Source organism: Pelophylax lessonae, assembly GCF_965119305.1.
Source record: "Pelophylax lessonae genome assembly, chromosome: 2".
Classification (NCBI taxonomy): Eukaryota; Metazoa; Chordata; class Amphibia; order Anura; family Ranidae; genus Pelophylax; species Pelophylax lessonae.
Genome location: NC_138769.1, coordinates 251,032,040 through 251,058,558, shown reverse-complemented (window position 1 = coordinate 251,058,558; position 26,519 = coordinate 251,032,040). Strand labels below are relative to the sequence as shown.

At 36.6% G+C, this 26,519-nt stretch overlaps 1 protein-coding gene across 1 annotated transcript in view; it reads left to right on the top strand.

Moving 5' to 3' along the window:
• Window positions 1-26,519, top strand: part of CAMK1G (calcium/calmodulin dependent protein kinase IG) — a 100,400-nt gene that overhangs the window by 59,527 nt on the left and 14,354 nt on the right. The window contains exons 4-10 of the mRNA XM_082246860.1: window positions 13,431-13,559; window positions 16,334-16,408; window positions 19,665-19,803; window positions 21,496-21,619; window positions 22,576-22,651; window positions 23,996-24,108; window positions 24,427-24,505. Coding sequence (XP_082102986.1) covers window positions 13,431-13,559; window positions 16,334-16,408; window positions 19,665-19,803; window positions 21,496-21,619; window positions 22,576-22,651; window positions 23,996-24,108; window positions 24,427-24,505 — 735 coding nt within the window. The remainder of the gene's footprint in view (window positions 1-13,430; window positions 13,560-16,333; window positions 16,409-19,664; window positions 19,804-21,495; window positions 21,620-22,575; window positions 22,652-23,995; window positions 24,109-24,426; window positions 24,506-26,519) is intronic.

The following is a 26,519-nucleotide window of genomic DNA, read 5'->3' as shown; positions in this document are numbered from 1 at the left end:
AAAGCAGTGACTCATCCATATCACTAACTCCCCCTCACTGCCTCCCTCCATATAGCTCATTCCCATTTTTCAGCTGGTTATAGAAATGTTAAATATCTGCATGGTATAATTCCATCACATGGTAACATCACAGATTACGTTTGTTGGTAAGCTGTACTGCCTTTGTAAGGGCAGAGGAATATTTGAAATCCAAGTCCAACCATCACCTGGTCATTTTTTTCCAAAGCCAGAAAAGCATATTTTCAATGAAAAGATTTACTTTTTTTTATAATTATAACTGTTAAAGTATGCTGCATTCATCCATAGAGATGGCGATGGGATAACAAGGGAGATTTATTCCATTAACTTTCAACAAGAATACTGCGATCTAAATCCTCTAACATAATGATGGTGGTTTCTTGTATGTTTCCACTATTCACCAAAAATTTTTAGATCAGTGCAATGTTTAAATATCGCCCTGCAACTATACTCATGCCTGAAATGATTTCATAATACAGTATATTATTTAATATGCTTAGTATGTATGAATGATCATTGGTTGTTAGGTGAGACATTAAAGCCCCATACACACGGGCCGAATGTCGGTCGGCATCGGCCCGTGTGTACTGCAGCAAAGTATGCACGAAGGGGCATGTCTGGAAAAGGTCTGCCGATCAACAGTGTTCTGGTGGGGGGTTGGCTCCCCTGTCAGAACACAATAGAACGGGAGATCGCTGTACTAGCTCTGTACTGTCTTTTTTTACTTTGTTTTGTTTTTTTATGTTCAGCTCGCTGGGTTGAATGAAAAAAACTAGATTTACTAGTTGTTTACTAGGCTTAAAGTGAATCTGTGCTTTGTCCAATCAAGGTAATGCAAGAGAATCACTTTAATGGAAGCTCTTGCTGCTGCTGCTTATACTTACCTTGCCTTCACTCACCTGTTATTCCATTCATTCATGTGAGCGAGGAGAAGAAGCCCTGTGTAAATGTCAAGTGGCATCATTATGCTTTCCATCCTGACACTCATCATGGAGGTTCCAGGCAGTGGGTGGCACATTACTGTATATGTTGAAGTTATTTTTTACTTCTTATGCAGTAAAAGCTAACAAATAACTATGCTGCTCAGGAAAGATTTGTTGATTTGGAATTAAACCAAAATTAGAACTGCACCACCTTGCATGCTGGCAAGGAAAAAAACAGTGCATACTTTATCAACATTTGTGTTTGCTTATCTTTGAACACCATTGTTGTTACTTTTGTATAAATTCGTGTTTCATTTTTAAAACCAAGGTTCTCAAGTGCAATCAATTTATAGTGTTTTTGCAACTTTGTTAAAAATATTCCTGTTTGTATTTGCCTGTTGGTTTATGCACCAGTTTCAGCTGCTATTTATATTTCAGAGATCTCCTGCATGAGATGGGATTTTACATTTTTTTTTTTAGGGGTTAGGGACTTAAGTTGCCACCTCATGCCTTTACACCAGGACACACATTAATTACACAGGTTCTGTGGCTGATTAAGGTGGTAATTAAACTCACTTGGTGACCTATGTGCATTACATTAGCCTCAGAACCTGTGTAAATCATATGTGTTCTGGATTAAAGGGATAAGGTGGCAACCCTAGTTAGGGTGTTCTCATATAAAAAATGAATCCTTTATCAAATGCAACAATATGATCTGTGTGGTTTGTGGAGTTATGAGGGGATTGTGGTAGCCTAATTTGTAGATTTCAGTACTGTGCAGGGGGCCTGTTGCACTACTAGAGCCCCAAACCATTGAGCTCCATTTGAGAGCCTTCCTCTGTGCTGGTGACACAGGAAAGCTTTTACACATACGTCCAAAAAATAAATCTAGCACTACTCCCTTGGGAGCTGCTGATTACGGGTTCCCCTGGGTTACCATTAGCAACAACATGACATTTTGACATTTTCCCAAATGTTTTAGTTCAGAAAACAGTCCAATAGCTTTGGTTTTTGTGTTTTTATTTGGAACTTGGATAGGAGAAGGGAATGAGTGGGATACTCCAACTTTATACAACTATACACAATTGGCTGGGGCGACTTGAAAATGCTGAGTAACGCTGAGTAACGCCGAGTAACGCTAGTCACAGCTAGGCCACTGCTTCACTTTGCCCTTAGCTGTGAAGTATAAGTGAATTAAGTTTCTGAGGTAATCTGTACTGTACTGCTGAACAACTTCAGGGCCCTTCCTGGCACCCCCATTGTTCCTAATGTTCAGGGTCAACTACACGGCACCCCCTTTACTGATACACTTCATGTGGGTGCTAGCTCCTTGATCCCCTGACTTCTCTGGAGTGGTCCCCTCTCTCAGGCAGACCCTTAGGCAAATCCTCACAATACTGTGTTTCCCACAAAACTCTGCCAGCAGCTCCACTTGTCAGCACTCTGCATCCTTCTGCAGCTCAGCTCCACACCTGGTTCACTAGGCCGACCACTTGAACCACTTTCCTCACACCTGCAGGAGAAGAGACAGCCGTCCACCTCCTCCTGGGACTTTGCTCCCGCCAAAAGACGCCCTGTCATATGCTCCCTCCGGATTTATTGCCATTCCCAGGATGCATTGCAGCAATGCCCACCCACTGAGACAGCCATAAACCCTGATGTGCTACTGGTTAGGTTTCCTCCACTGTCCAACAAGCTCCCTCATTGGACACAGTGGGGACACTCCTCCAGACCCAGCAAATCACACCTGGAAACATGTGACAGATAAAACAAACAAATCTGGCTTCCCTGATAAGCAGAAGGAACCACTTGATGTATTTTCCTAGCACCTACCTATGAGGGTGCTACATCTACAAAGTTGGGAGAAATTTAGTATTGAAAAAATATGAAGTACTTACCAAAAATTGAAGTAATTTGAAATGTTCAAAAATGTAATTACAGGTCAGATCATATTTTAGCTTTTAACAGTTTAGAGTTGGCAAATCAAGGAAACATTGGTTCTGTTTAGCTGGTATGTGTAAATGCACTTTTACCCCCGCTGTTAGGGAAAGCCCTTAAACATCTCCAGGCCACATAAGACAAACATGAAAATGTGTTTTAGCTACTTGCTGTGAGATATATTTTCCTCAGCCAAGCACATGCCAGTATGACGTTATGTGCACGTGGAATCTATTGAAACTATTGAAGCTAGGATCATTGGTATGCTTAGTTTGCACTACCTTGGATACATATTGTAGATACTGAAGCCTTGGTAATGGATCTTCACAGCATGCAGAAAGATTGACTTTGGTATCCTGGCAACCTATGATCTTTAACATTACAGGAATGCTGTTCTGTATTCACTTGATGACAGTATAATTTAAAGGGAAAACATGTACTTGGAATCATAACCATGAGATTTTCACTGAAATTGTTGGTGTAATTAGCTTCATTTTAAATCATTATTTGTGGTTTCAGACATTCCCAGCATTTCATAACTATATTTAGATTGCTCTGGATGTGAAAGTGAACCTCCACATTATTTTAAAGAGAAAGTAGTTTTGTGAATTTTTTTCCCCCGATCAATCCAATCCCAATTTATGCAAATAAATATGTTGTGTTCTCACTTGAGCCAGAAAGGGTGGCCTTTATCCATCCCTAACCACTTCTGGACCGGAAGGATTTTCCCCCTTAATGACCAGGCCATTTTTGCGGCACTTCATTAATTTAACTGACAATTGCGCAGTTGTGCAATGCTGTACCCAAATAATATGGATGTCCTTTTTTTTCACACAAATAGAGCTTTCTTTTGGTGGTATTTGATCATCTGTGCGATTTTTATTTTTTGCGCTTTAAGCACTTAAGCCCCGGAAGATTTTACCCCCTTCCTGACCAGGGTTTTTTTTGCGATTTTTTACTGCGCGAATTTAACGGACAATTGCGCGGTCGTGCAACACTGCACCTAAACGAATTTGACGTCCTTTTTTCCCACAAACAGAGCTTTCTTTTGGTGGTATTTGATCACCTGTGCGTTTTTTACTTTTTGCGCTATAAACAAAAGAAAATCAACATTTTTTAACATTTTTGGCCAATTTGTTTTCTGCTACATATGTTTGGTAAAAAAAAATGCAAAAAGCGTATTTTGATTGGTTTGCGCAAAAATTATTGCGTTTACTAACTAAGGGAAAGATTTCAGTAATTTTTGGTGGTTTCTTTTAATGCGTAATGACGGCGATCTGCGATTTTTTTGCGGTACTGCGACATTGCGGCGGACAGATCGGACCCTTGACTGACATTTTTGACACTTTTGGGGTTACCAGTGACATTACTGCAGTAATCAGTGCTATACATATGCACTGTTACTGCAAAATGACACTGGCACGGAAGGGGTTAACTTTATTGGGGAGGGAGGGGTTAAGTGTGTCCCTAGGGGCATGCTTTTTACTGTGATTGGCTGTGGCTACTAGTGTAGGAACAGTGATCAACGGTCCTACATAGTAGAACCGTATGATCACGGTTTCTACACAGGGGAGAATGACAGGCGGCTTGTTTACATCAGCCGCCTGACTTTCTCCCTCTGTACCGACGATCGGCGAGTGACCGGCGGACATCTGGTCCGCCGGTCACACGCACTGACTTCCCTGTGAACAAGCCGCCCGCCCGCTATTGGCTCACAAGGAAGTGACAGGCATGTGACGTAGATCTACGTCACTCTGCCTGGCCGGGGCTGACCGCCACAGTAAATAGTCGTGCGGCGGTCGGCAACCATAAAAAGAGCGACAATTCTTGAAAAAAATAACTATTTTTTTTACTTTCTGCTATAACATTCCCAATAAAAAAAAAATTAAAAATAAAATGTTTTCATCATTTAAGGCCAATATGTATTCTGCTACATATTTTTGGTAAAACAAAATGCATATATTAATTGGTTTGTGCAAAAGTTATCACATCTACAAACTAGGGGAAAGATTTATGTCATTTTTTTTATTTTTTATTGTTTTACTAGTAATGGTGGCGATCAGCGATTTTTAGCAGGACTGCGACATTGCGGTGGACAGATCGGACACCTTACTGACATTTTTGACACTTTTGGGGGGACCAGGGACATTACTACAGTAATCAGTGCTAAAAATATGCGCTATTACTGTACTAATGACACTGGCAGGAAATGGGGGTAACACCAGGGGCGATCAAAGGGTTAAATGTGTCCCTAGGGGGTGCTTAAGATCTGTGTTTCTAAATAGGAGGAACACAGGATCCCTGTGTTCATCACTGATAGAATAGCGGTCTGCCATGTTTACATCGGCAGACCCTTGTTCTGTCTTCACAGGAAGTGGCCGCGGGTGCCCAGCGGACATCGACTCAGCCGGACCCACTGATTGGCTCCTCCGTAGCCAATCAGCGGTGGTGAGTGCGCGGCCCCACTAGATATCTCACGAAGCAATGTACAGGTACGTCGTTTCACGGGACAGAGCCGTCCCTCCGCAGTATAAATATGGCGGCTGGTGGGCAAGTGGTTTTAAGTCTAATTTCACCTTTGAGGAAAAAATAATAATTGCACATATTTTTTCAGGAGAATGTGTATTTATTATTTTTTTCCCACAGGAGCCTGCAAAGGCAGATGCAATATCAGGCTCCTGCAAACAAGTATTCCGGCTTTCCGGCCATATCTCTTTATGGGTTTTTGGTTGAATGCTGGAGGGCTTGTGAATAGACTACGAGCACACTGATCAGCATACTCACAGTTCATTGAAATTAGAAGTCCATGTGCCATGGTGGCAGATAGGCTTTATAGCTTATTTATCTTATTTATCAGATCTCTGTCAGTGAATGATGTGGCTGTGCTGATAGCGCTCAGCATAGCTGCACCAGTTTTAAATGTGGCAACAGTTGCAGGGAGAGGAATTCCTGCCCACTGTCACCGGGGGTGAGGAAAACCGTAAATATGGGTGTAAGTATGGGTGTTATGTTCCAAAAAGTGAACTTATCCTTTAAACCAATTGTTTAGAAAAGTTAGCAACCAAAGCATATAGCAACTGAATGTACCAGCCTGTTGTCTGCTGGAGAACAAAGTTTTCTGACTCGATGCAGAGCCAGGTCACCTACAAAATTACCTCAGAGGGTGCCCGGGGCAAAGGGAATGTAGAATTCAGATACTAGATATATTTGGATTTTATGAATTTTATACTGTCGCAAATCTTACATTTACTGAAACTTAGAGAATATAGTATGTTTTAAATGAAAAAAAAGATTTTATAAAAAGAGGTGCAAATACAGTACATGCAGTATTTATATTATATAGGCCCTTTTCTTTTAGAAAAGATATAGGTTTAGGGGAACATGTGAAGAATGTGAGAAAAAGTGTTGAATATGGGAGGGGGGTTAAAGTCTTTAACCTGTCTATGGCCTTATTTAGTTGTATTCTTGGCACACATGATCTGAATTTTAGCGGTTCAGCAGGAACAGTTGTACAGCTGGACAGTGTGTATAGCTGCCTGTCCCACAGAAGCCAGGAGTGAGATATATCGAATGGGCATGCTGAAGAGCCAGCATCCATCCAGCAGCTGATCAGCGCTCGCAGCCAATGGCGAGTGGGTGTAATCTCGTGAGGGGGTGTGTTCTGGCGAGGGGGCAAAAAATCACAGATCGCCACCATACACAAAACACAATAGCACAGTGGGGCAGATAGCCACACTAACATAGTTTAGTTGCTATGGTCACCTCTCATCCCACTAAGTTGAACAAAAATAAATTAACATGTTTATCTGGCATTGATTGGAAGAGTCAGGGATTTAGGTGTTTAACAAGCCTGTAATTTGTGAGTGCAAGCATGTGTGTATGCTTTTTTTATGTCCATTACTCAACTTACCTTTTCTTTCTGTGCATTCTCCATATCCATGATGGTACACATTTAGACAGTTTTCCAAAGTTTCAGTCACAGTCTAAAAGAAAACAACTTCATCTGTGCTCCCTCATTATCAGGTGGGCCAAAAGGGAACCCAAAAATAACCCCTTCTCTGAACCAGTGCAGAGTACAGTAGAACCGCCTTGAAAGAGAATGTATTTAGAAACAAGGAATCTATTACTCCTTGTACAATAGTGGGCAGAGCCATGCATGTTATTCTTATTTCCCTTATACCTGTAATTTCCATCATAAATACCAAAAAAAAAGATTTATATTCCCTCTTGGGATAGTGGGCAAAGCCATGCAAATCATTCCATGATGCCACTTGGCTAACTGTATAGCCAGAACACTTCTGGATATATATTCAACAGCTTTTGTAATACTAGAATGTATCTATGCTATGGATGTACATCTGGCCAATGGTCATTACGGAATCATTTGCATGTCTCTACTCACTAACCTAAAATGAGGAATAAACCCCTTATTTTTGGGATTTGTGATAGAAGTAAGAGCTGTAGAAATCATCTGTTTTAGGAAGGTTCTGCTGAGCTTTGCACTGGTTCAGTTGAGGGCTTTTGGTTCCTTTTGGCCCACCTTACTATAAACTATCATGGTATATTTTCTCGTTGCTTCCCCAGCTTTACTTTGTAGAAACTATTAAATCCACATACTACATGCACAATGGCCAACAAGCCTCAAATAGCTGTTTGCAGTTTGGTATAAATGGTTCTAATACATCAGACTTCCGCTTTGTTATAAACCATCAGTCTTCGATGCACACTTTGTATAAAGAGCACAAAAGAATGGTAGGCATGGCTCTGCCCACTATTTTCAACTGAGGATTAAATACTTTTTTGGGGAATTTGTAATGCAAGGGAGATAAAAGATCTCTTCTGTTTTAAAAAGGCTCTATGATGCCCCATACTACAGAGGAACTGTAAAAGCTGCTACTACTTTTTTATGACAGATAGCTTGACAACCTTGTCTTGATAAAGCATAGGCTGGATATGCTTTAGAAGGAGCAGTATGCTCCGAGATGCCCCAAGGGTCCAGAAGGTTTTTTATTCTGAAATTTAAAGAGCTATAATAAAAATTGTGTTTATGCAGAGAAGGTGCTGGTGGTCCAAAGCATTGTGATGACCTCACAATAGCAGCATGAGCTTCTCATGGAAATTTTGGTTTCTGCTTTATTTCAACCTGCTTTTTTTTAGCTTGCTTTACATATGAAAGATTTCCAATAAATGTTTGCATTAATCATGAAACATATTCATAGTTTTTTGTTTTTATATTTAATTTACAAGGTATATAGAGGTATAGACAGGGAATATTTACTATGTGTGGTATACTCTTTCTGTCAAGGCATGACTAGACTAAAAAGAAAAAGCGTTGTGGTTTGCACATAAACCTTAACCAAAAGATAATCAAACATGTTGGGTAGAAAAAAAGAACAAAAGGCTGCAGATAATTTGTTGATGGGTCTTTGCCTGGTCAAGCTAGCTTGCAGATGGTAAAAGGTCTCTTGCATAACACTTTCTTGTATAATTAGGTTTTCAGCTTTATATTTGGATAAACTTAAGTGCCTTACCACAAATTACCTTTAAATCCAGGGCTTAGAAAATGTTGCACTGGACATACTTACTGACTTACTCGTATCATTAGATAATGAATTCCAAGAGGCCCTTTGCAAGCATTATTACCCTCATTTACTGTCACATAATAGAACAAAAGTTTTAGATGTTATATAGTGAAGTCTTTTCAATTGGCCATCTCAATGTGGAAAAGTGCATATTCACTTATTTTAAAAAAAAATGCTTAAATAATTATTTACTGCTCTGAAGCACAGTAATCATGAACAGATTTTAAAGTTAGGAAATCTAAAAATTGTTGGTTATATAGAGTGTTTTTTAATTCAAAATATTTGGTTGTTCTCCAAGAATATTGTTAGTTGCATATAAAATGGTTCCATGCAAAAGAATACTAAAATAAGGGCTGTAAAAAATTATGTAATTTTTTTCAAGGCAAACAATATTTTTTTATTGCTTATAATATAATCTAATGTTTATGTATTTTTCATTATTTGTATACAATCGTCAATGGCATTTGGTTTTTAGTAAATGATAAAAAAAAAAGCCCAGCACTGCCTTTGTATATGTTGACTGCTTCTGAATATTGAAATACATATGGGTCTGTCCCTGCCTACAGAGAATCAGGGGTGTAAACCTTTTCTAAGGTCCTATCCATAATCTACATTATCGCATACCAGTAACGACTCTCCATTGCAGTGTTTACTCCACACTAAACCTGCATTATACAAGTAATTCATAAAATGTACGTCACAGTGTGCAGCCTGCAGTGTCTTACAGAGTGTTCTCTGCAAAAAAGGTGCAGAGATGGCAGTCACATGACAGCATCCCATTACTTTTTTTCCATTTATTCAAATGAATGGGGCTTCACTTGTTTTGTGTGCAATCTGATATCTTACTATTCAGGGTTATTCATAACATACAGTCAAGCAATCTGAAAAAAGAAACAGGCAACTTATAGTTGAAGTAGCAATAGCATAGGCAATCCTGCATAAAAAGAAAACTGTGAAAATAAAAATAAAAAAATCTATGTTTTAATCCTGAAAGTAATAAAATATAATTTTCAGAAGTAAATAAATGTGACTATTCAAGTACCTCTTTGTATTAAAAAAGAGGTAAGCCACAGATCATCAAAGGGCCTGAACATCATACTGTATTTATTCTGCTGCAAATGTTCCCTGGGTAAAGTTAAGCATTTAAGGAGGCTCCAGTGGTGTTGGGAATCTGTCAGTGATGATAAATCTCTAATTTCCTATCATTATGATGATAATTCTGCTTTATATTGTATGGCAAGTTAAGGCAGCAATCATTTAAATGAAGAAGTGTTTTTTTTTTTTTTTCTTCCACTGTGTATCATACAACTGTAACACTATAACAAAAAGACCATTTTACTTTCATATAGCCCCTGAAAAAAATAATTGTATAATGGTCTCTTATGTATGCAGAGTGGTATCAAAGGGGACACACAAGACCCTAGTTTAGAAGAAGAAATTGTTTCTACTTCATTTCATTTTCTGTTTCATCTTGATGTTTTGTAAGCATTACTTAGCTTTTCCTTAGCTTTTCTGTCTATAATATGAGATCCCCTGTGTTATAAAATACAGCTTAACCGGGGCAGATACATAACACTTACACGCATTACATAAACTTTAAAAGCAAACATTTTAATAATGTATTATCCAATAGATGACATTTACACTTATCTTATTCTCAAAATTAGCTGCAGCACATGCTGTGTGCTATACTGTAGATTGCATGTAACAATCAATGTCATAGAAAAACCAAGTGTAAATGTCATATATATACTGTGTGTAGTGTGTAGAAATATATATATATGTATGTGTGTGTGTGTATATATATATATATATATATATATATATATACATATATATATATATATATATATATATTATATTATATATATATATATATATATATATATATATATATATATATATATATATATATATATATATATATATATATATATATAATATATGATGGGAACGGTTATTTAAAGTTTCCTTTGTATTCATAAAATACAAAGACTTTTTTGGGTCCAGCATCTTGATCTGCAACAGCGTAAGTTAAGATTTTCATGGACTTAGAAAGGATTTATGTCTGCTAATAATGGAAACATGTAGTTGATGCAAATTAAATATCCTAGATTAACCAGTAAAGGAAGAGGTAAAGGTATTTCAACTACATACATCATAAAAAGTGACTTTTATAAGGAAACTTGGGTAATATATTAAAATAAGTAAAAAAAAAAAAAAAAAATTAGAGAAAAGCTCACCAAGAAGTCATCCCCATATCATCCTTTAATAGATCTAGACTAACTCACGATAACTGAAATCCACTTATGGACATCTTTCTAAGGAGCAAAACATTGAGGTGAAAAAATATTAAGCTGCTTAATCAGTGCAGAGTTTTAGTAAATAAACCTTTTATAACCAGAGGTCAAGATACCCAGTTCAAATTTAGCAGTGTCAGTATGTATCAGTTAATATGAAATTATTTCTATAATAGACAAAAATGTTTTTTTTTGTTTTTTTTTATGCATTTGTTTATTTTACACATTGCAATATACTGTCATTGTTGCATCCTACCAGTGTCAGCTGTCACTGTGACTGGAGTCGGCAGATTTGTTTGTGAGCAAACTTTATGTGCTCACCTTGATTGGTCATCATGGTGATCAGGGTAGTTGAGATACATGCTGATTGGTTACTTACTAACTGTTAATACTAAAAAAAAAAAAATACTGGTCTGGTCTCAGAACTAGAAGCGCACATCACTGTGCATTCCAAGTTTTAAAATATGCCAATATGTTTTGGCATTGGGCAACATACCTGAGAATGTCAAGAATGGATGGGAAATAATATTCAGGGGTTATAACGTTTACTTATTTTTTCAAACCTTTTGCTGCCAGGCCCTGTTCTACACTTTTAGCCTTTGGTGGTTAGATCATTTTTGCTATTTTTCATTTTTTGTCATGTTTTATTATTATTTACTCACAGCATAGAAAGTTTGTAAAACACCCCTCAAACCATGTATTTTCTGAAATCAAAGGGCCCATAGAAAAAATATATGGTTCTGCTATTTTTGTACATTCCCGAAATAGGTGCACAAATGTTTATCAGACCATATTTTCATTAAAAAAACTAAATTCATTATTAGTGCACACAAAAACAATATTACTTACACAATTACTACTAAAGATAAAATTGTATTAGGTCAATACCTAAAAAATGTTCGTAAATTTTAAATTGTGTCTTTTTGACAAATGGTGAAAATCAAAGGTAAGCAAAACTGTAAATAAGCAACTAATTTTAAAAAATCAGAATGCTATGTGTGTACTGTGTTGGCAAGCATTGTGATAAAATAATGCAGCCAGTGTGCAGCACTGTGCTATTAGGCATAGAGTAGAATAAATGTAATAAAAAAGCAAAAAAAAACAAATCAAGCACATCAGTGTACATGCACACCATTGTATGTTATGTGTACCATAACCTGTGTCCACCAATGTTAAATAGTACTTAGTGTGTTGGTGCAGTGCACCAACTCATGCAATGTGCATTACCCTAGTTTCTGTAGTGCACATGTATATGTTATATGCGTGTGTAATTTGAATGTGTGTGGTAGTAAGGTCACCAGGAGATTTTGGGGAAATGTCAGGAGTCTACAATGACATTCATGTTTATGGTATCAATCCCTTCAGTTACAATTGAACATGGGAGTGCTCAGTACTGAATATGTCTGTGTTCATTTAGGAAATTGAAGGGACTGGTACACAAACATAAGGTGAAAGTGTGAAATGTGACATGTGCAGCTTGCTGGGGGACAAGTAATTGTGATTGGCATAGATTTAATCACTGGACACCATGATTGACATAGATTACCTAATTGGACTCCATAATTGACATTGTATTTACATCTGGGGACATTAATAAAATGTATTTTAAAAACAGGTAAATATGTGTTTGTGTTTTATTTTATAAAATTATTTTTAGTTCTATGTGTTTATATCTTTTTATTTTTAACTCACTGTATAAATGGATAGGGGTAATAATGTACCTCTGTATTCTCTCCCCTGGGAGGGGGTGGATATCTGATTGCCCTCTTATTATAAAGAGGGCATTCAGATTTCACCATACATCCCCACTTTTACCTCAGCCTCCTTATTATTGCACATGGAGGTAGGAAAGAGGCCCTTGTCCCACAATACTGGGACAAGTGTTCTTTCCAAAGGAAGCAAAGCTTTGCTGCCTTCCCCCTTAAGAGGTACCTCCTAATGTTCAAAGGCATATTCCCTGGTATGGTACAGAAAGGAGGGCACCTAGACTGTGTGCTTGGATAAGGGTCTTGTTGAAAATTTTAGGAGAACCCCAAATCTTTTTCTTATTATTTCTTAATTACTACATTCAAACTGTTTTATGGAGCTTTTTTTGTCGCATGCAGAGAAATGCTCTAATCTGCAACTACAACTTATATGAATACAAAAACATTCAATATTAATATCCAAAAAAAAAAAAAAGCCAAATGAATACTATATACACAATGAGAATATGTTGGTTACACGCACATACACCTATAAGGCAGTTTGAAGCCACAAAGAGGATGCAGAACATGGGGGCCGGTTTACTAAAGAAATAGAACATGTATACTTTGTAAAGTGTACATTCACTTTGAAAAAGTATTATTCACATAATTTAGTGAATGAGGTAAAGCTGTGTTTACTTTAATCTTCCAATCATGTGCAAACTAAAGTCCTTTTTAAGATGATTGGGTATTAAATTTGAATATAACTCCACCTTATTTACTAAGCTAAGTGAATATATTCACTTTGAAAAGTTAACAGCCCCTACTCTTTTAGGAATATCAACCTCACTAAGTGTGATTTCAAACATTGTAGGCCTCCAGTCATTATGTTTTTAGGACAAAAAAGTTGAAAAATATTTAGGTATGATGTTATATATGATATTACCTTTTGTAACAATGTCATCTATTTTTTTTTCCTTGCAGTGGTGCCTTTTCTGAGGTTTATCTAGTAAAACACAGATCAGCTGGACAGCACTATGCTTTAAAATGTATAAAGAAAGTAAATAGTGCAAGAGACCGAAGCTTGGAGAATGAAATAGCAGTTTTAAAAAAGTAAGAATGTTTGATGTGATTTTCTATGATTATTTTGCTTTATATTTTTTTTAATTTGTAGAAAATATATATCATATTCAGAAACATAAAAAAATATTCATTATCTTTCTTAAAATAATTTCTTAACCACAAATACAGCAGGCTTGCAGGACTTGTTCAAATTATGTAATAATCATGTAGGGAAATTTAGTTCAGAAAATAAATTTTACTTCCCCACAAGTAATGTGAGACATAATGGGCTTTCAATAGGTTGCCAGCTCATTCCTTTAATTGCTGCCCCATTGAAATGATATAGGCTGTGTAACTAATTAGATTTAGCCACTGGTTTATATGAATTTATTTTTTAATTATCCAAACAACCTGAGTAATTCATGTGTGTCAGTAATTAAAGTAATGAGCTGGCAACTGTTGCAGGCCTACACTAGCAATATGGCATTTCTCAGAAGATCTGGTATGTCTAAGGGTATTTGTAAGCTACTATGATCTTCTGCAAGGTGATTGTCCTCATTTCACTCTAAATAAAATGTCAGAATTCACTGTATTTTAAATATGTGTGTTTCATATTTTTATTATATTCAGACTCTCGCATATTTCTTCTAGTCCAGAAATCAAAGTCGCATTAGCAACTGTGTTTATGCCATCAGTATGCAAATTTATACAACTATTATTAAGAATTTTATTTTCAAACAAAATACTTTTAACTAATCTACAGCAACAAAAATATTGCTTTTTACTAATCATTTAAAATATTTACCATTTGATTTGACATGGATTTAAACCCAAGACCAAAAATGTTCTGCAGTTACACACCTCCTGTCTTAGAGTGACAATACTCATTCAATGTATTGTATTCATGGAGAATTAGTAATGTCACCCTAGTGTGTGAAGAAAGTGTGTTAGGACTACAGAATATGTAGTATGTACCATACATATGGACACACCGGAGATAGATTAAACATTTTAGGATTTAGGCATAACATAAAGTGATGAGCTAAAAAGATTTGTTACATATTTAACATTTTGTGGTTTTCTAAGGTTATTGTGGTTTTCTAAGGTTATTGTGGTTTTCCAAGTACACAAATTTTTTTAGTTACATATATTTATTATTTATTAACTCAGTCTTAATTGTTTATCTTAAAAAGTAGAGTTCATACTGTATGTGTTTGTATATTATAATATATTTATATGTTTTACTAATGTTAAGAGGTATCTAAACCCGAAATTGAAAATTGGATATATTGCAGTTTACTAGTATTTAGATGAGGTGGCTTCATCCATTGTCTTTTTTCAGACCTCTTTTTCTTTATTTTTACCTGGTAATCCTGTGACCAATACTCCCTTCTCCATTGTATCTATGGGGGCATCCATGGTTTTAAAACATTATGGACTTCAAACACATCTGCCTTTGTTTATTTTCATTACAGGGTGGATTATTAGTATTAGTAGATTAAGCAATAAGGATGAGGTTCTTTTTGCATTATTGTATGCTCACATGAAGCGAAAAGGGCACTGTATTTCTGACAAGATCAACAAATATTTTCTGTACTTGCAAAAAAATGTTATTGGCCTGAAAAATGAAAACAAATGTATCCACTTCATCTAAGTATACATATGAGTATACTAAGTATGATAAACTGCTAATAATACATTATCAAGTAATTGTAGAACAAACAAAAACAGAACTACCATCTTTTAATTATTTATGGCAGTAGTGGTCAACTTTCTTGATGCTGCGAGCCTCAAGTGCAGCCCCTGATATCACCAAAGGGCGGCACATAACATGCAGTGAAAGTAATGCTTCAGAAAGCTGTCAGACATTGTAGATAAGAAACAACAGAGGGCAAAAGATTATGGGTATGCTACAATTGATGGTCAAAGACTACAAGCATGCTATGGGAGATGTTGGAGACTGGGAAGTCATAGACTGGAGATGCATTGTAAAAGATTGCAAAAGATCACTTAGCTATTGCAATCCCTTTACATATTAATGCTTCCAAGTTTGGCCTCACTACAACCCCCTTTAAAAAAGGGTTTATGCCACATTTGATATTTCTTCCAGCAAGATTTATAACAAAAGCTGGTGGGGAAGTTACATACAATGTTAAAAGGGGTGGGAAGCTACTAAAAGCCTAAAGAATATATTTTCTTCATTGACCCGAGCAAGCACCTAGAAAAGGTGCAGGGTCTCTGAAGACTCCACAATAAGTGGTAAATGACTCCATGTGGTCATTGAGCCACAGGTTGAGAACTAAGATTATAGGGTATCAACCTTCAGAAAATATATTGTTTTGGGGTCTTCTAGCAAAATGTAAACTCTATAATGTGCGTTGTAAATAAGATTGAGAAAACCCTCCAACAATGCAGCATTATTTATTTCCCCAAATGGGCCATTGGAAATGTTTTCTACTAGATATAGAGGTTGATAGCACAGGGCTAAAGGAAGATGCTTCACGTGGTAGACAGCTATAAATCATTATAAATGTGGGGCTTGTGTGGAGATATACACTAGGGATTAAATACTAAACGAATAAAGGCTATTTAATTCAGGTAAAAGTGTTTGTTTACAGTTGGTTACGTTTACAAACCCAGTGATATGTACAGGGGAAAATCTTCAAAATCTTAGATTTATTGAAAAATCAAATAATAAATTAGTATGAGATACTAAAGCACTGATCTAGCATTAAGTCATGCCTAAAGTACTCTCTATTTCATCTATACTTTTTTCCTGGATAAAAATTGAAGCTTCAACTAACATTTTGTTCTATTCTCCGAAGGATCAAACATGATAATATTGTGACACTTGAAGATATCTACGAGAGCTCTTCACACTTCTACCTAGTCATGCAGCTGTAAGTAGAATAGTGCACTGGAATATGATTTCTAGCTGATATTTTGTGTTACAGAACACTAATACTGCATAATAAAATAATGACTATATGAGGAAATACTGCTGTCAATGTAAGATATTATATAAGAAATAAATATCAATATCCCCCTATAGTACGAGAACTTTCTTGTATGCGTACTTATACTTCTGTAAATGCATGAACTTTCTTATATGCAATATTATCTCAGTATGAAAAAACTAAATATACAGCAGTATTGATGAGAAAATTTGTATCTCATTTATTGGTAGAGAATATTGGTAATCTTATTTGGAGAACTATAACACTTTCTAAGAAAATGAGTTGCAGATAATAAAAAAATACATCCCTGATTTTTAAAAATGTTGTAGTAATAAATTAAATGTACAGTGTTTTGGCATATTATACTTATGATTAGGATCTAAAGTGATTGTAAATTCTTGTTTTTTTTTTGTATGAAAATAACATGTTATACTTACTGGTACCTGTTCTGTGAAATGGTTTGCACAGAGCAGCCCAGATTCTCCTCTTATCGGGTCCTTCTTTGGTGCTTCTAGCCCCTCCCTCCCTAGTTTACTATGGGGGGCAATTGAACAGACAAGGACTCACTGCTCAAGGTGGTGTAATTGCCTGATGACTCACACCGGTGCATGCCCCGCCTCGCCTCCGTGAAAACTTGATAAAGGAAAAGCAATTGGCAGCACTCCAGGTTGAGTCAAAATCCAGATTTATTGACTGGACATCCAAATTATGACAATCGTGACAAGGTAGACGCGTTTCACACACTGACTGTGTGCTTAATTATTACTAAAACAAAAAGTTTTTGTAATGATTAAGCACACAGTCAGTGTGTGAAACGCGTCTACCTTGTCACGATTGTCATAATTTGGATGTCCAGTCAATAAATCTGGATTTTGACTCAACCTGGAGTGCTGCCAATTCCATTTCCTTTACTATGGGGGCACCTGAGCCGAGCAGCAGCTCCCTGTGTCCATTCAGACACAGAGCCACATTTCGGGCCTGCTCCCTCTCTCTCTGGATTGGCTAACTGACTTTCATTGACAGCAGCGGGAGCCAATGGCGCCACTGCTGTGTATCAGCCAATCAGGAGGGAGAGTCCCGGATGGCCGAGGCACTCGTGCAACATCGCTAAATAGAGATGGGCTCAGGTAAGTTTTAGGGGGGCTGCTGCACACAGAAGGCTTTTTACCTTTAAGAATGCATTAAGAATCAAACCTTCTGTCTTTACAACCACTTTAAATTTAAAAATGTAAATATATCATATCTACATTTCCAGCCAACAGATGGAGCTCTGGGATCTTTTTTCTCATGGTTACCAGGCTAGTACTAGCACATTTGCTTAAGAGTATTTTTCACTGAGCTTCATAGCTTAAAGTAGAACTATACTCATCTCCACTCCAGAGATGTGATGGTCAGGAGCTTCCTCACTGCCTGCTTCTACCTGGTTCCAAACTTCAGCTATTTTGTTCAGTTAGGCCAAGATGACATTGCTCCCATGCATGCATGAGAGTTAATTAATCTCAGCAGATGCAGAGATTGTACATCAGCAGCAGCTCAGTATACAGTGCAGACCAACAGGTAAGAAACTTAAATGCAGGGACCTAGTATGTCTCTTCTGTATTAAAAAGCCTGCATGCTTGAATTAAAAAAAAAATAAAAAATCCACTTTAAGTTTACACTAAAGCTGAATGAGCCAGAAGAAGGAACCCACCCACACCCTCCATTCGGTCAAGGCTGTACAAAGTTTAATTAAAAGTGATAAAGAGTCTAAAAGAGTCTAAAAGAAACAGCTTCTGCTGAGAGATGGACAACACAGGCCCAATGCAATGACATGCTGAAAGCTATTGTTTCTAATAGGTCCAGTTCTCTCCAATGCTTTGCACTCATGTGTGCTAAAGATGAAAAATGCTTAATTTGAACGCTACATGTTAAAGTGGTAATAAACTGTGGATTAAAAAAAAAAAAAAATCCCTGCAAGGAAATTGCATAATGTGCTAGTATGCATCACATGATATACTTATCTTAAAACAAAGCCCTTCTGCGGTGCACTGTCACCGCTTACAGAGCTTCCATCTTCACCTAGTCTTTCCTCCGGGTTTTTGGGCTCCACCAGTCATGGCCACGGCGCAGCATTCTGAAGGAACGGCACACTGTCATGGCCATGGCATAGCACTCTGAAGGAACAGTACAGAGTCATGGCAATGGCAAAGAACTCTGAAGGAATGGCACAGAGTCATGGCCATGGCATAGCACTCTGAAGGAATGGCACAGCGCTCTGAAGGGAGTCATGGCCATAGCGCAGCACTCTGAAGGAACGGCACAGCACTCTGAAGGAAAGGCATAGCACTCTGAAGGGAGTCATGGCCATGGCACAGCACTATGAAGGAATGGCACAGCACTCTGAAGGGAGTCATGGCCATGGCACAGCACTCTAAAGGAATGGCACCGCACTCTGAAGGGAGTCATGACCATGGCGAAGAACTCTGAAGGAACAGCACAGCACTCTGAAGGAAAGGCATAGCATTCTGAAGGGAGTCATGGCCATGGCACAGCACTCTGAAGGAATGGTACAGCACTCTGAAGGGAGTCATGGCCATGGCAAAGCACTCTGAAGGAACGACACCGGTATGCCGTTCCTGCAGAGCACACGCGCCGGCAATGTCACCGGCTGTCAAAAGAGTGAATATTTCCTAAATGGTGTACATTTAGGAGATATTCATTTAACCTTTATTATAAGCTTACCTGTAGGTAAAAAAATCACAAAGCAAACTTACAGCATTTATTAGTAAAGTAAAGATTTTATATGAATAGTGATAAAAGATATAAAACTATTTTAATCATGTACAAAGCTTAAATAATTTTAATAAAATAGACCAAATATGTTATTCTTTCTCTGTAATGGTAAATATTTCATTTTTGTAGGACATAAAATGCACAGCTATGAGAGAGTGACAAAATCCACACTCTCCATTAAAGCTATGTACGCCAGTTGTATACATTTTAAAGCTTGTTATAAACCAATTAGGATATTGTTAACATTGTGTGCACAGAGAAATCGTTGGCATTTGAATCCTAAAAAGAAATATGCTTTCACTCCTGTCTTTAGAGAATTCTTTCATGTCAGCTATTCAGTTTATAAAAATGCTATGTTACTGTAGTTGCTAAGATAGTGTGTATTCATAATATAACATCTGACTGCTTGTACAATTGTATGTTGTAGGGTATCTGGAGGTGAGCTCTTTGATCGTATATTGGAGCGTGGAGTATACACAGAGAAAGATGCCAGCAATGTTATACGCCAGGTTCTGTCTGCCGTCAAATATCTTCATGACAACGGAATTGTCCACAGAGATTTAAAGGTAAAACTAAAACATGCCTCCATCTAAGAACAAAAATTGATAGTGTTGTAGTTAACCTTTACTGATATGTGGTGGCCAAATCTTTTTTTTTTTTTTTTCAAACTGTCTTATAAATTTTACTAGGTGATTGTGCCACTTCCTGTCCCAAGGTGACAACCCTACTGTGTCTAGGAGCAGTGTTGTCATCCTAGGAATGGCGTGCATTATGACTATATACTGTAATACCATAGCATGGGAGTAGGGTGTTTTGAAGTAAATGGAGATAGCTGAGAACAATACTAATACATAACTGACTGCAGAGGCAAAGAGCACAGAAAGTTATCAGCTCTCGAAATGTTTTGCTGGATTCCCAGCTTTTTTTATTTGCATTTGCCAAACAAATATAACAAAATGATTTCAATGGTAAATTTTACAGACCAAAAGGGAACAACTAAGTAAAATGTAATGATAGAGGTCAGATATACTTTAACCCCTTCACGCTGACTGTACTCAAATATGAGGCCCCACTGGACTGGGCTTTTTTCCGTGGGCCGCATATTTGCGTATATCCCTTTATGCTGGAACACTGCGCTCCCAGCACAAAGATCGGGTTCTCACGGAAAGCCTCAGGACCCGGAACTTCCGATTCCGGGTCACCTGATCGCTGTGATAGCCTCTGATTGGCTATCACAGTGATCAGCCACTGTGAAGCCTGCCCCAGTGTTTTCTTTCTCTGTGAGGGTCAGTATTTTATTTTATTTTTTTTTAACAGGATGGTTTTTGTTGTTTTTTTTTTCTAGTATCAGTGTGTTTTAAGTAGGATAACAAAGCAAAAGCAAAAAAAAATACATATATGTGGTATTACCAGGAGCAGGAGAATTTTATTTGAGTTGTTCTTGGGTGTAAAGTTGGTAGTAGCAAGAAATAAACAGCAACATTTTCAAAAATGATTATTTTTTTTTACTATTTTGGGCAAGTTTTTTTTTTATAATAAAAAACAAACAAACAGGAGATACCTTTTACCATTTACCACCAAAAGAAAGCCCAATTTGTCCTGAAAAAATGTGGTATAATCCACCTAGATGCACAAAGTAGTTGTAGATGTTATGTACAGTTTTACTAACATGTGCCAACGTTGCAAAATTGTGCTTAGGCATTTAGATTTGTTTTACCCTTAGGCATGAAGAGGGTTAATAAACATTGTTTTAGCAGTAACAGCCTAGTGTATGCAGTTATAAATCTCTAGCATTTTTGGGGATTAAAAGAATGACATCAATAAATAACTTTTTTTTTTAATTGTATTTTTATTAAAGGTTTTAAGGAAAAATAATACAGAGTTTGCATTTTCAGAAAAAAAAAAAAAAAAAAGAAAACATTACAAAGGGAGTAAAAAAATAGTAGTACACAGAGCAGATCATTAATCCAATGAATGGAATGACACATATATAAACAATGAATAGAACACAATGAATAACATTTAGTACAAAAAGGTTAAGGGAGTTTGCAGTATAAATAACATTAAACTTCCTATTAAATCCACTTTTAGTGGAAGTGTGATTTCAACCTTAGAAATTACACAAAAAATGCAGCATTTATTAGCTAACCAGTGTTAAAAAATATATATATATATTAACGTTATTCCGCTATATAGTAGTATGGCAATTATTTAGATTTTATATTATGTCCTTTACAGTATTTAAATTTTCATTACAGCCAGAAAACCTCCTTTACCTCACTCCTGATGAAAACTCCAAGATCATGATAACAGATTTTGGTCTTTCCAAAATGGAGGAAACTGGGATCATGTCCACAGCCTGTGGCACTCCAGGCTATGTTGGTAAGTAGATTCATTCTTACTGCTATAGCTGTAAACTTGCCAATCTCACTAAAGTACTTTGGATTTATTTTATTTTATTGACTCATGTTAAACCTCAAGAGATGACACATCAATTAAGCCAGATGGATACAGCAAGCGAAAACAACTATGAGCATGCAGCCTTTTTAAATCATGGTTCCTCTTGAAGTGTTACTAAACCCAGAACCTGCATTCACTATATTTGGTCTCTCACAGTACACAGAACATAGAAATGCAATTATTTTAGTAAATACAAATGGATAAATATATTTTCTCATCAGCAGTATATAGCAACCTTGTGACTTGTATCAGTTCCTAATAAAGCTTGTAGGAGGAGTTTTCATTCTCCCCTGATCCTCTGTCTGGACATGTATTGACAGTGCTGATTGGCCCTGTGCTGATCACATGCACCCTCCCAAGAAAAAACTCTCTAGCAATACACACCAAACTGAGCATGTGCAGCCTGTCCCCTGGCTTTGTAAATATCAGGTTATTTTTTGGAGACAGTGGAAGAAGAAGAGGATCAGCGAGAGATGATCAAACAGCCTTTATACACAATGCAAAGAATTAACCCCTTAGGTTCCCCAGTAAGAACAAGCATGCTTTACTTCATATACAGACTGATTTTACTGTTGCGGGTTTAGTAACACTTTAATATAATACATTCCATTGGCATCACCACTATGATTATAAATTACAGAGTCCTCCAATTTACACATTTCCTCATATCTAAGCATTTGATTTTTATTATTTAACTGTCAATACATTGAATTGTGTGCCTTATTTATTCAATATAAAGTATAATTAAACCCTCCCAACAGAAATCTTTTTATGCATTCTGTTCTTAATAATAGGCTGCATTACTGCTTTTTACCTAAAAAAAGTGTTATTATTTGAATTATGCTCTCTGATTCTCGTTTCACCTGATTTTTTTTCAGCTCCCGAAGTTCTTGCACAAAAACCATATAGTAAGGCAGTGGATTGCTGGTCTATTGGAGTTATAACATATATTTTGTAAGTACAGCAGTGATAATGAGAAGCATAATGGGCCTTATGAGCTTTGCTTGGTGCAGTATATATTTGGGTGCATAAACATGTACAAAATGCCTTTAACCACTTTGGGACCGGAAGATTTTCCCCCTTAATGAGCAGGCCATATTTTGCGATTCAGCACTGTGTTATTTTAACGGAAAATTGCACGGTTGTGCGACGCTGTACCTCAATAACATTGATGTCCTTTTTTCCCACAAATAGAGCTTTCTTTTGGTGGTATGTGATCACCTGTGCAATTTTTATTTTTTGCGCTATAAACAAAAAAAGAGCGACAATTCTGAATAAAAATCAAATTTTTTTAACATTTTAGGCCAATTTGTTTTCTGCTACATATTTTTGGTAATAAGCGTATTTTGCGCAAAAGTTATCGCGTCTACTAATTACGAGAACGATTTATGTCATTTTTATTGTTTTTTTTTTTTACTAGTAATGGCGGCGATCTGCGATTTTTTGTGGCAGACAGATCAGACCCCTAACATTTGGGACACTTTTGGGGGGACCAGTGACATTACTACAGTAATCAGTGCTAAAAATATGCACTGTTACTGTAATAATGACACTGGCAGGGAAGGGGTTAACATTGTGGGTGATCAAGGGGTTAAATGTGAGCCTAGGGGAGTGATTCTAAATGTGGGGGACGTGGCTTGTGAAATGATCATAGACACCTGTGATCCTATATAGAAGGATCACAGGGGCTCTATGATCATTCCAGAGAGAAGAACGGTCAGCTGTGTTTACAGTTGACCGTTCTTCTCTCTCAGCGGGAAGCGATCACGGGTGTCAGGTAGCAATCAGAGCCACCTGACCCATGCGTCGGCTTCCCACTAGCAGCCTGTGCGCGACCGACGTAGGTCTACGTCGATTCTCGCAGCAGAGCCACATTGCCGCAGTAAAAAGGCAGCGGCCGGATGGGTACCGGTTAAAAGACAGAGATCACAATTTGAGGTTTTTCATGTTTCCAGGGCACATATCTCAAATCTTCTTCAACATAGGCACACTATGTTTGTTGCATGCACCAAATAAAAAACTGCTGGAAAAGCAAAGTTTGTCTAGTCCACTGTATATCTGTATATCTGTTCAGATTGATTTTCTTTTTTATTTTTCATGATAATGAGGTTTCTTTATTAAAGAAGCGCATGTTAATTTCGCAAAGTGAGTTCCCACTTATCTTAGTGAATGAGGCAACACAGTGCACTGAGATTTTACATTTGCGACTAGTCAATTTATAAGGAGGTCAATATAGAGGTATGATTAAGATAATTAAAGTTCCATCAATTTTACTTTGTTTTTTTTTTTTTACTCCAGATTATGTGGCTACCCCCCTTTCTATGAAGAAACAGAATCTAAGCTGTTTGAGAAAATCAAGGATGGCACTTATGAATTCGAATCCCCATTTTGGGATGACATTTCCATATCTGGTATGTGTTACTATGTGCATGCAAGTAGATATGGATAACAACTTCACTTTTATCTATATATACATATATGTGTTCTGTCACTTTAGTGCAGTATTACTTTAGTAGATATAAAAAATACAAAAAAAAAATGAAAAAATAACGAAAGAACTGCTTGAGGGCAAACTGTCACCTTTTTAAATGAAAAAAACTCTGTTTTTTAGCACCAAAGGTACTAATTTGTACATAGGCCCATTAAAACATTACCTTTTGTACACTAAATCAGCAATCTTAGATGAACTATCAATTTTCCTAATCTTGGTGTTTTATCTTTTCTTCCAGCAAAAGATTTCATAGGTTGCCTCTTAGAGAAGGATCCCAAAAAACGCTATAACTGTGAGAAGGCCCTTAAGCATCCATGGTAAGATTGCACTTAGAGGTTCTAGTGGCAAAAACATAATAATGTTACTGTGAAATTACTCTAGCAACAGCTGTTAGCAATGCACAGTGGCACTTCATGTATTATTTCCACACATCTATCTTAAGTGGCATTTAAAAAAGGAAAATAAAATGTCAATTTAGTCGATAAACATTGTATTGCAATTTAGAGACATGTCAGTATATAACAGTCATGCTTAATGATATGATCATCTAATTATCTGGTGTCTGGCATTAGGAACTAAAGACTATGAATAAATGATCTTGTTAACGGTTCCAGAAAAAAGCAAAAGTTTTGAGTCACAGTATGTGCTGACAAAAAAAATGGCATGTTGTGCACAGCTTTTCTTCTAAAATGCTGAGGTTTAGCGCACATTAAAATGGTATATGTAAATCTCATTATTGTGTAAAATTAATCATATGTATAAATAATATAGAATATGTATTCCTGTGCACAGCTTTTGTTCTAAAATCCTGAGGTTTAGTGCACATAAAAAAAACTTTACGGCAATCTCTTCCATAGAAATAAATTCACTTCCATAGTTAAGTTATAGCCTTAGACCGAGCAGACTCAAATATTTCTTTGAACATAACCACATACTAGTTTTCAATATTTGCATATTTGAAGTTTTTAAAAATAAATTAAAATGATTGACTTTACAAGAAAATAATAAAACACTAATCATTTTCATTCTATAACAAATACTGACTTTTTAACACCTTAGAACTATTAAACATAGAGTATCGCTGTAATAACCTTCAAATATTTTACATCTTATTTATAAGATATTGTACCATAATTTATTTGTCTTATCGCTCTTTCTCAATGATATACTGCATTTATTGAATTTCCTCCTGGCTAGCCCACCATCTGGGGTGGTGGGGAGTGTTGTGATTTTCGATTCAAAATGTTGTTTGCCTAGGAAGGAGATGGAGAAAACCATTGTAGTAACATTCTCTGACAGCTACAATAGCTTATAATAGAGCCGCTATGTTACATTTCGCCTTCAAAAAAGGCAAAGAGATAACAGCAGTATTAATTTGCCAGTGCTCTGAGGATTCTAACCATAAACATCTGCCCCTTACATATTTTAAACTATAAAGCACATTTTTAACCACTTTAGCCCAGGAGGATTTGGCTGCTCAATGACCAAGCCTATTTTGCGATTCGGCACTGAGTTTAACGGACAATTGCGCGGTCGTGCAGCGCTGTACCAAAATGAAATTGACAAACTTTTTTTCCCACAAACAGAGCTTTCTTTTGGTGGTATTTGATCACCTGTGCGATTTTTACTTTTTGCGCTGTAAACAAAAAAATAGCGACAATTTTGAAAAAAATAACAATATTTTTCCCCCCCAAAAAAATTTAAAAATCAAAATTTTTTAACATTTTAGGCCAATTTGTTTTCTGCTACATATTTTTGGTAAAAAAAATCACAGTAAGTGTATTTTGATTGGTTTGAACAAAAGTTATTGCGTTTACTAACTGAGGGAAAGATTTCTGTCATTTTTGTTTTGTTTTTTAACGAGTAATGGCGGCGATCTGCGATTTTTTTTGCAGGACTGCGACATTGGGGCGGACAGATCGGACCCTTTTTCCCATAAATAGAGCTTTCTTTTGGTGGTATTTGATCACCTGTGCAATTTTTATTTTTTGCACTACTGACTTCCATCATCCAATCATGTGCAAGCAAAAATTATGTTTTTTCCTTGCATGTGATTGGGTAATCTTTGTAAAGTGAAGCTTTACCTCATGTACTAAGCTCTTGAGCAACTTGCAAATTTCACAGTCTATTTGACTTAAAGTAGGACTATAGGCAACATTTTTGTTTTCATTTTGGATGGAGTAAAGGAGGGTTATACCTGTGTCCCCACTGAAAGATGTCCCCTTAATTACTTTTCTGGGGACAACCCAAAATTTGGAATTTTATTTAACTTTCACTTTTATCATAGTAATTGTAAACCAGACAAATAGAGAGGTCGAATCACCCAAATGG